Source organism: Gymnoscopelus braueri (assembly GCF_963280865.1).
Source record: "Gymnoscopelus braueri genome assembly, chromosome: 9".
Lineage (NCBI taxonomy): Eukaryota > Metazoa > Chordata > Actinopteri > Myctophiformes > Myctophidae > Gymnoscopelus > Gymnoscopelus braueri.
Genome location: NC_137610.1, coordinates 41,694,876 through 41,705,808, shown reverse-complemented (window position 1 = coordinate 41,705,808; position 10,933 = coordinate 41,694,876). Strand labels below are relative to the sequence as shown.

Sequence of the window (10,933 nt, the reverse complement as noted above, 5' to 3'; positions counted from 1 at the left end):
CTGTGTTTGTCTGTTTGTCTACCTATATGTCTCTCTATTTGTCTCCCTGTTTGTCCCTCTACCTGTCTACCTGCCTGTCTGTCTGTCTGTCTGTCTGTCTGTCTGTCTGTCTGTCCAGTTGTCCAGGATAGAGTATGTCCATTCCAAGAGCCTGGTCTATCGCGACGTCAAACCGGAGAACTTCCTGATCGGTCGCCAAGGCAACAAGCAGGAGCACATCATCCACATCATAGACTTCGGTTTAGCCAAAGAATACATCGACCCAGAGACCAAGAAACACATTCCCTACCGAGAACACAAGAGCCTGACTGGCACCGCAAGATACATGTCCATCAACACACACCTGGGGAAAGGTAGGACAGCTGTTAAGAATACAGTCCTACTGACCGTCTCGTCTCTAGCAGATAAAGACTGTCTCCAGAATGTATCTACAACAGTGGTTTTCGAACTTTAGTTACATCAGTGGGAAAGTAAAAATCTCAAGGCACACTTGTATTCATGGAGAGACAGAGGGTAGGAAAGCTGAGAGAGAGAGAGAGAAACAGTGATGGAGACACAAACAGTAGGAAAGCTGAGAAGAAGACAATGTAGGAGAGACAGACTGTATGAAAGCTAAGAGGGAGACAATGTAGCAAAGCCGGACACTAGGAAAGCTGAGAGGGGGACAATGAGAGGTCTGCCCTCCTCCCACTGACCATCTCCATAGAGAAACAAATAGATTCTCATTTAAACAGCATTACTCTGCTGTTATCTCCTCTCACTACTTGGCCATTCCGCTGCCTCTGGCGTTTGGGATGTGAAGGATAGACACTAGGGGGCAACAGAGTTCTAAAAGAGCATACAGTGGAGTGCATGTACAATATATCAGTAGCATCAGTCTCAGTTCTTTCCGGACAAAGAACATGCAGTGAATGATCAGTCTCTGTGTTGCTGTCGTTACAGAACAGAGTCGCCGTGATGACCTAGAGGCCCTGGGTCACATGTTCCTGTACTTCCTGAGAGGAAGTCTTCCCTGGCAGGGCCTGAAGGTACGTATGAAACCCTACAGCCAGCATTTATACCATTATGGGGCTGTTTGTAGACAATAACAATGTGTTTAATTGTCTCAGATGTTTTACTTCTTGCTCTAGTCTAGTGGCACAGAACACTTGAAATGGATTGATTGATTGAATACTTTATTAGTCAGAAATGTTAACAGCACGAGGTACAGTCAGATATTTAGGCTAAAAGGATAACACAAAAAAGTCACGGGGATTTGTTTCCATTGTGGTCCTATGTATTCAATTCATCAACGAGAAACATGTTTTGTACATGCTATTTGATGCGCACGAGGAGTAAATACATTTTGATGACTACAATCGGCAAAGTGTCCCTCTTAACCAATTTCAGCCTAGTGTCCATCTCCAATAGCAGATCTACAAGCTCACAGCTAAGCACAATCCGACATGATTGTTGTGAGCATGTAGTTCAGCTATTTCCGCTACTTACGGCAGTGGATTATAAAATACGCCTTAAGTGGTTAAGAGTGACATGCACGCCAGCACTGGAGCCACCTCATCTTTTATTATTCCAACCGCAACTTGTCCCTCTGTCCTGTGTCTCTTTACTGTCTACTAAAGGAGGAATGGCTTAACAGTAACCTTTTAAGGCAGTGGTTCTTAACCTGTGGGTCGGGATCCCCAGGGGGTCCCCACATGATTTTGGGGGGTGAAGTGACAATTTAAGGACTTTTAAGACCTTTTTTAAAAAGATCCTTGGCTAATAAGCCAAATATGCCTTAATACTAGGGGTGTGCCGATACATTAATTTCACCAAACGATACGATACGATATTTGGCTCACAACTTCGATACGATTTCGATACGATACGATACGCACTTTTTTTATTATGAAAAATATATGGGGGAGAAAAAAAGCAAATGCAAACAAATAATTCTGTTTTTGCATTATTCAGACATGCGAACTTGTAGCTTTTCAGCTACAATAGCCGTTTTGAATCCAAATAGGGCAATAGTGTGACACCTGACCTGAAAAAAAACCAACATGTTGTCACCCTTTTCACCTCGGGGATGTTTGCATGCCTGATTATTATTATTGTAAAAAAAAAAGAAAAACAATTTTTTATTTATTTTTTCAAAACGTTATATTATTTTTCTTCAAAACTATACATATCGTCACGAAAACGTATCGCGATATATCGCGGGACGATATATCGGCACACCCCTACTTAATACATTATAATTGTCCTCTATAACTAACATTTAATTAAAAACACCTTATATATTCATCTTTCACTCAATAGGGGCAATGCCTGTCGCAAGTTGTTTGCACATGCATATCGTAAATTCCATAGGGCTAGACCACACATGGGCAAATGACATCATCAACTTGCGACGGGCATTGCCCCTCCCATTACTGCATCAAAAGTAATCAACAAACTATACTATAAAAACTGGTCAAACAATGGCCAAATTGTCAAATGATATAAGAAAGAGGAAAACATTGTGACATTTTTTTCATGCTATTTTCACAATATTTATCTGTGGAACCGAGTGTACATTCCAAGTGCTTGTCAGGGTGGGGGGTCCCCAGTTCAAATATGATTATTTTGGCGGGTCGCGGCCTGAAAAGGTTGACAAGCACATTGGCTGCCTGGTGGCTCAGTCAGTTAGTGCACTGACACAATCTCCTTGTGAGTCATGAGAAATTGGTTTCCTGTCTCTCTTTCTACACTTTCCTATTTAAATAAAAGCAGAAAATGCCCCCCACCAGAAACGTAACTTTTAGGTTTTTGCATCCTGTCTCTGCAGGCTGACACCCTGAAGGAACGCTACCAGAAGATTGGAGATACCAAACGCAACACTCCCATAGAGGTGCTCTGTGAAAACCACCCAGGTACTACTAGATAGAATTGAATACATTAGAATAGAACAGAACACAGAATCAATTATTGTCACATCACTGGTTTACAGGTGTAAAGAATTGTGTGAAATTATTTTTTGTGCAAGCATTTGCAGTTTTCAGGTGGGGGGGGGGGGCACAGAGAGAGGGAGAGCAAGGAGAAAACATAGGAAAGAAACGGCTCAAAAGAAAAATCAAAGATATGTACATTTATACATATAGCACAAAAAAGTAGCAGGTATGTACATGAGGTTAGACATAAGGTGATGGTTATAAAAGATAGCAGCATGTGCAGTATATGGTGAGGTATAGTCTTATGTGATAGTGACATAGTCCACATGAGGTAAAAAAGAAAAAAGGAAAAACACATTGGTAGGTCCGCATAAGGAAAAACAGTCCACCACGGTGCCTCCGATTCATTGCCCATGTTCACAGGTGGGAAGGCTGGGGATTTTGTCCTCGTCACTATCGCTGGAGGTGGCATGTGGTTGACTACACCCTCCCCAAACCAGTAGTGGAGGTTAGCAGTGATAGTAACCGTGTAGTGCGTTGTTCAATATGAATTGACCGGTTAAATGACTTAATGACTAGGGGAGAAAACTAATTTTAAAAGAAATACTGGAGGGTTGCTTTATTTGTCTGCTGTGTGTTTCCTGTAGCTGAGATGGCGACATACCTTCATTATGTAAGACGGTTGGACTTCTTTGAGAAGCCAGACTACGAATACCTGAGACGATTGTTCTCGGATCTGCTGGAGAGACATGGCTTCAGCAACGACCAGGTCTTTGACTGGGTTGGCAAGAACATTGTGAGTAACCAGTGGAGGACTGTGGGCGTACTGGGCAGCTCCCAATGGCAATTTGCCACAACCATAGGCAGTGGTTGTGGTTTCACTGGGCAGCTCCCAGATGTGCATGCATGTATGTAACTCTTTGCAGGCTGTAGCTGTAAAAGATTGTCTGTGCTCAGTTAAATTCAATAAATCAAAGCATTAGAACCATTTCACCAATACAGTGGAATTGTTTTTGGTCCTCTCTGTGTGTTTCTGTCCAGCCGACTCCCGTAGTGTCTGTCCATGTTGACTCTGGGACGTCAGCTGTGACCAAGTCCAGTCACAACCGAGACCGGCCCAGACGAAACCTACACAACCAGGTACCAGCAGAGCTTCAGTCTGAAGGCCCTGGCTAAAGTGACTCTGCATCCAGAGTCTGGGAAGGCTCCTTTTATCCTGGTCATTTTATTACATAAAATAATGAAGGTGCTTTGCCCTCAGAGTTCTTATGTTGGTTGCATAACCCCATCTTGAATCTATCAAATCACCACTTACTGTATAGTATGTAAAGCCTTGTGACATCATAGTGTCACATGTCATTCATTCAGAAAGACACGTCAACACATGTCCCGTCAATATATTGTTCAGTCAAAAATAATGTTACTGCATTCCTCCGGCTTGGCCGGGCGCTCCAATGAACACAGTTGGCTTTGTTTGCAGGTGGGAAGGATGGAATGGTGTTCTCTGTAACTGCACTAGCAACTCGTACAGGTTGCCTGTTGAGCAAGGAGCGGATCTGGGAGGGATAGTGTGTTTGTCCCCATGCGTTACGTCCTCCCTGTGAAACTCCTCACTTTCAGGTCAAAAAAAGAAGCTGGTGACTCCATGTGTATCAGAGGAGACGTGGTTGCCTGCACCGTCCCCAGACCAACAGTAAGGTTGGCAGTGAGAGGGACTATACACATACTGGCAATTGGCAACAACTAAATTGGGGAGAAAACGAAAAGGAAAAAAAACCCTGAAAAACTCTTGATCGAACATAATATTACGACAAATACAGACTTATGATAAAGTCTCAATTAAGTCAAACCACCAGTTTGTTTTTCTGGTATCTCCCTGCTAATTAATTGGCATGCAAGGGGTGTTGTTCATACAAATATGAGAACCAATCAAAATGTATCGTATTGTCAGTGATTGAAACATTATATTGAAAGAATGAATGGAGCCTACCCAGACCTGGTGGTACAGCTTGCTGACGCTGTACAGCATTAGCCAGACTATCTGACTCCAACTGTATGGAGAAGATTAATCTTCAGCTCACCATTGCTCACCATTTGCCATTTATCATCTCTTACAAAGTCAAACGGCACAAAATGTCTATCCTACAGACTAGTACAGAGACAAACTGCACTGTCTGCCTTACAAAGACACACATCACTAATTGTCTATTCCACAGAGACACATTTTTAACTGTCTGTCTTAAGCCTGAATTATACTTGAAAAGAGCCGATCCCCAAGCTCACAGCATTGCGGAAGTGACGTGTTGTGAGCTTGTGCATCTTCTATTTTAGGTACTTTCCCATAGAGATATAAGGCAGTAACTCTTTGAGTAGTGAAACTAAGAAAAAATACTTCAATGTTTATGTCCTGTCCAATTAAAAGTACTTTGAGTACAGACGTAGATAATATGAAATTGAAACTGTAATCATGACCTATGACAGTAGTTTGACTTTGTAAAGCAGCACATATTTACATGCAGAATTGCTTTTATTTTCTCTTTTTATTTGACCTCTGATCAGGACTATGCTTCTTACTGCTTTTCTGTTTCTTTGTTTGTTTGTTTGTTTATCCGTTTTGACCTTTTACTCTTTTTACCTGCTTCCTGCTGCATGGCCTTTCACCCACCCCCCCCTCACCTACACATGACTCTCTCCACCTGCCTGCCTACCAACCAACCAATCAGGTCGCATCAGATCGCAAAGGCGGGACATGTGAATCCCCGCCCCATCAACAGACAGACTCCTCCCACTTGAGTTCCCAGCAGCCAATCACTTTGGGCTCGGTTCAGGTACAGCCTACCATTTGTGGGTCGACCCACAACAACGGCGCGTATACGATTCCAAGCAAGTTTTTGTGAGGAGTGCTCATTTTGGTTCACGCAACGTCCTATGTACAGTACGTGCAAGTTTTACAATAAAATGCATCAAATCACTGTCGATTTGAGAACAAGGTAGGTGGGTTAACAGTGAGGCCTTGAATCGTGAGGCGTGACTGAGTGCCCGCGTGGTGTGCTGTCCGAGGTGGGAAACTGTGGTGGACCAAATAGGTTCTAACTTGAACCAAAACGAGCGCTCCCTCCGCAAGTCATCTGCTCCCTCCGTGTACCTCAGCCAATCACAGTGATTGGGGGCAGGGTTTTGGCTTGGGAATAGCCAGCGTGATCTAATATGAGAGTGACGACACTAGCGTTGACTCCCATTGTAAGAATGGAATGCGGAAATGCTCGTTCTATCTCAATGAGGAAGTTACAATGTTTGGAACTATAGCCCATAGCGGCCTGCTTTGCGGCGAGATCAAAGCGTGTCGTAACTCTCTTTCTCTATGGGTCTAGGAATAGCATACACGAACAACAGGGTCTCCTAAAGAAGAAGAATTAAACTAAATTGCTTCCTTTCCTTTGCTTATATTCTTATGAACGATGATATTTTAGTGCTGAAAGCAGAAGATGCCATATCATCCGTGTTAAAAAGAATTATGATTAGCTCATACTACATTTGTGTCAACTTACCTTTTCACCCTTTTGCACACAGCCACACATTTATTAAAGGTTAAATGAATTCAGAACTTGGTGTATACACATAAATCTACTTATGCACTAACCAGGTTCTATTTCTGTTATTCTGACCTTACTCAGATTAAGATGATCTGATTATTCTGTTTATATGGCGGTTGGTACAGTCAGACCATTTCCATAATCAGGTTAAGATTAGATTATTAGTGTCATTGTTTTAGTGAACTGCCTGATGTTGACCGGGTCTGCTTTGAAAAAGGAAGAAATACAGATTTCTTCTCAGTGAGGCCAAATGGTGAAATAAGAAATAGATCCATCATGATGGATGATTGGATTATCACATTTACTATGATAGGAATAGTGATATAAGATGGATAAATGGAAAAAAGTAAGCACAAGATTATTCATAAAATATGGAGCACATAAAAATAAAGTCATATATATAGTAAGTAGAGCTTGTTCTCAGTTGTGCACATTTTGACATATTGGAGTTCCAACTCCTATAAATACCAAGTGATATAAATTGAAAGTTTGTGACCTTGTTTATCTCAGGTTGTCAGCTCCACCAACGACCCCCTGGTGACCCCGTCCAACGCACCAATCACAACGCAGCCTGAGGTGGAGGTGATGGATGAGGCCAAGTAAGTGCCTGTCTGTGTGGCTGTCTGGTTGTCTGTCTGTCTGTCTGTCTGGCTGGCTGGCTGTCTGTCCCTCTGTCTGGCTATCTGTTAGTATTTCTATGGCAACATGGAGGAATGGTTTTAATGCAATATATCTTATATGTCTTACTGAGGTTTTCAAAACAGTCTAACCTAATCTCTCTGTCTCTCCATCTCTCTCTCTCTCTCTCTCTCTCTCGCTCAGTAGTTGTGTGAAGCTGCTGGACCTGTGGTGAGTGTCTCTGTCTCTGTCTGTCTGTTTGTTTGTTAGTCAGTCTGTCACAGTGCGTTCACAGATAGAAGGGACTGAACACACTGCATTTTTCATGTCTCTTTTAATTTAAGTCTGGTCTCTGTCTCTGTTTATACCCCTCTTCCCTCCCGTAACCACTGTTGGCCTGATTCTGTTAACAGGTGCTGCTGTTTCTTTAAGAGAAAGCGTAAGAAGAACAGCCCCAGACAGAAATGAGATGGCAGGATAGATGAATGGATGGCTTGATAGATGGATAGATACATGGATAGACGAAAGACTTGCTCTTGTGGATTTGTTCCAAGGAGCTCAGCTCTGAGATCACCAGACCGCCTCAGCTGATCGTTCACCTCTTATTTTGAAGAGACATTTCATATTGTGAAGGTGAAGACTCTTATTGTGGAGGGGAAGGCGTGTCGCAAAGGAGATGTTTAATGTAGTGGAGGAAGCTCTTATTATGGAAAGGGGATACCCTCATTATGGAAGAATAGATGACTCTTATTGTGGAGGAACAGGGGTGGAAAAACTGCTGTCTCCTCTGCTGAATGTGTCAAACTCACTTCCTGATGTTTTGTCATTGTACACTCTTTACAACAAAGCCATTTATAAACTATTTATATCCTCAACTCTTCTCTCTCCCTCTTTCCCCCTATTTCTCTATTTATTGCTCTCACCCACTCTTTCTCTCTACATGTATCTCTCTTCTACTCATCTCTCTTATCTACCCTCTCTCTTTCATTGTCTCTCCCTCTCCTCTCACTTGCTATAGACTGTGCATAACTGTAGTTCCCTTTCCCTTAAGGTGGCATAAGGGAGTTTCCCATATCTTCATTTGATTGGCTCAGCAGCAGAACACCTTCATATGTTGTTCCCGGTTCAAATCTGCTGCTGAGCCAATCATATGAAGCTATGAGAAACTGAACAGGAAATGTTTATGTCACCTTCTGGAAGAGGTAGCTACAGTTCTGCACAGAGCCGATGCCCATCTTTCTTTCTCTCTATTTACCCCCACTTTCTCTCGCTCTATGTCTACATCTAACCACACTATGTAGTGTGTCCATCCAGACATCATGCTGCTTAGAGCCCGACCAATGCCAGCGTTTTGGGTTCGATGCTGATTCCGATTTAACCACTTAAGCCCTATATACTTAGTTGACCAGGGTCCCCCAGGGGTATGTACTTGGTCCCCTCCCTTTTTTCCCTCAACACCAGATCTCTTCACCGAACATACGGTAGCTGATCTACAACGTGGCACGCTGTCAGCTTGTAGATTTGCTATTTTTGCTGAAAGTGTCATGCCCGGAAAGGGGATGCTAGGGTTCATGTGGTAAAAAAAAAAAAGAAAGAAAAGAAAAGAAGACATTTTTTCATTTTATTTAATCTTTGAAAAACATTTAATGAAAGTTTCTATTTGAGAACATTTAACCTAAAATCATACAAATACAAATAAATACAAATAACGTTTTGATAGATAATCAATTATATTAAACTTCAATATGAAAAGAACATTTAACTTAAATTATACAATGAACAAGCAAACAAGTAAATATAAAATACACCCATGAACTCAATTTAGTGTAACTACTCTATTCAAGATGTTAAAAAATAGCCGATCTACAAGCTCACAATGTGTCACGAATTGCCTATTACGACATAACCAAAATGGGAACGCCAGGTTGAAAGTGGTTAAAAATAGGGGACAGATAAAACAAATCGTATCACATTAGCTGAAAAATGTACCGAAAAAGTCAAATGATGGCCAGTATGTCGGTCGGTTGGGCTCTGATGCTAATAATAGTTGAGCTTGTTGTATTTCCATGTCTGAATGTAGGTGGATCAACCAAAACAATCCTTCACACTACTTTGTGACAGGAACAACATTATTTGCCCGTTTACAGGCTTCTGTACTGTGTGTTGTTCAGTTAGAAGACCTGAAGTGTGTTTTCACGTTTATAAACGTGCTAATGTAACATGATTAACAATTTGTGGTACAGCCTCAAAAGTAATAATGATAATAATAATGAATACAATTTATATAATGCCTTCCCAGAGCTCAAGCACACTTGGACTAAAGAAACACCTGAAAGGACAAATAAAATATCAGGTCAGGTCAAATAAAAAAAGAAAGAAAGAAAAAGAGTTGGCATAGTAAAAGAAAAGAAACATAAAAAAAATATTGAGAGAACTATACAAGTAAATAATTTAAAATGATATAACTCATTCCTTAGTTTGAAAGTCCCCAATATCGGCACAGAAATGTATCTCATTCAGATGGTGGACTACAGTGTGTTTTCAGCTGTCATTTTGCTGGTACTGTATGTGGAGGGTTGCTAGTGTGAGTCCAGGAAATCTGTTCCACCGAATGGTATTTTTTCTGTCTTTTCTCTTGGTTCTGTTCCATACACACTACACCACACACCACACAGCGATGCAACACTGTAATTATGTCCGCTTGTAAATTATGTAAAGTTGAGCTTTTTTGTTTGTTTTTTTATGTTGAAAATGTTTTGTCAACTCCTATCTGACTGTGGGAATCTAACCTGTGACTTAATGTGTCCCATAACTTCAGAGAGGAGTCGCATCTCACTACTGTATTATTGTAAATTATATTATTATTGTATTATTAACATTGTGTTGGACCACGAATGTCACTATTAAAGGAGCATTTCACCCATAATCCATATGAACTGTGTTTTGTCCCGTCCTTAAGTGGAATTGATCCTAAGAGGTCAATTAACTATCAAGACAAATGACTTACGTCTAAGATGGTTTATAGCCTAGTATTGGTGATAATGTGTCAGACTGTGTGAAGAATAAATCTGCTGTGTCTTTTGGTGAAATGTTCCTTTAAATGTATTGAAAAGCTGTATCCTGGTAAAGTGCACTGGCTTGGTTTAGTTTTATCTGTCGACAATAATGTGGAGTTGTGTTTTAAGATGGTTCAGAGCTGTTTGTCTCCTGTCAGACCTCCACACCACAGAGCCAATAACTTTATACTTCTGCAGCTAAAGGGAAATTCAACTTTGCACCCTTTGTATGTAATATCAAATAAACAACTGACATTTATATTGGCTTTGTCTGTTCGTTATGTAGAACAGTGGTTCTCAACCTTTTCAGGCCGCGACCCCCCAAATAATCATATTTGAACGGGGGACCCCCCACCCTGATAAGCACTTGGAATGTAGGAGTTGAGGCATTCAATTTTGTCTGACTTGGTTCCACGGATAAATATTGTGAAAATAGAAGATCTACAAGCTCACAACGCCTCGCGCTGCAAGGCGGTGTGAGCTTGTAGATCGGCAATTTTCAAAAATGTTGCCTCTTTCTTATTATTTGATAATTTGGCCAATGTTTAGTTAGTTGATTACTTTTTTCTTTAGGTGCTAAGAAGGTCTTAAAAGTCCTTAAATTGTCACTTCACTGTCATCTGGGGACCTCCCCAAAATCATGTGGGGACCCCCCTGGGGGTCCAGACCCACAGGTTGAAGAACCACTGATGTAGAATGTGCTATTTTTATGTAAGGTTATTTTCAACACTGATATGACTATAATTTATTGTAT

At 41.3% G+C, this 10,933-nt stretch overlaps 1 protein-coding gene across 4 annotated transcripts in view; it reads left to right on the top strand.

Annotated features, from left to right (window-relative positions):
- The window catches only part of LOC308091323 (casein kinase I-like), a 19,689-nt gene extending 10,177 nt beyond the window's left edge, over nucleotides 1-9,512 (top strand). The window contains exons 6-14 of one of the 4 annotated variants that reach the window (XM_080436839.1): nucleotides 119-353; nucleotides 943-1,028; nucleotides 2,810-2,894; nucleotides 3,560-3,708; nucleotides 3,954-4,052; nucleotides 5,636-5,740; nucleotides 7,016-7,104; nucleotides 7,331-7,354; nucleotides 7,537-9,512. In XM_080436839.1, coding sequence (XP_080292965.1) covers nucleotides 119-353; nucleotides 943-1,028; nucleotides 2,810-2,894; nucleotides 3,560-3,708; nucleotides 3,954-4,052; nucleotides 5,636-5,740; nucleotides 7,016-7,104; nucleotides 7,331-7,354; nucleotides 7,537-7,591 — 927 coding nt within the window. In that variant the 3' untranslated portion in view covers nucleotides 7,592-9,512. Of the gene's footprint in view, nucleotides 1-118; nucleotides 354-942; nucleotides 1,029-2,809; nucleotides 2,895-3,559; nucleotides 3,709-3,953; nucleotides 4,053-5,635; nucleotides 5,741-7,015; nucleotides 7,105-7,327; nucleotides 7,355-7,536 lie in introns of all 4 variants that reach the window. The other 3 variants (XM_080436838.1, XM_080436841.1, XM_080436840.1) reach the window with 3 other exon arrangements.
- Nucleotides 9,513-10,933: the final 1,421 nt, after the last annotated feature.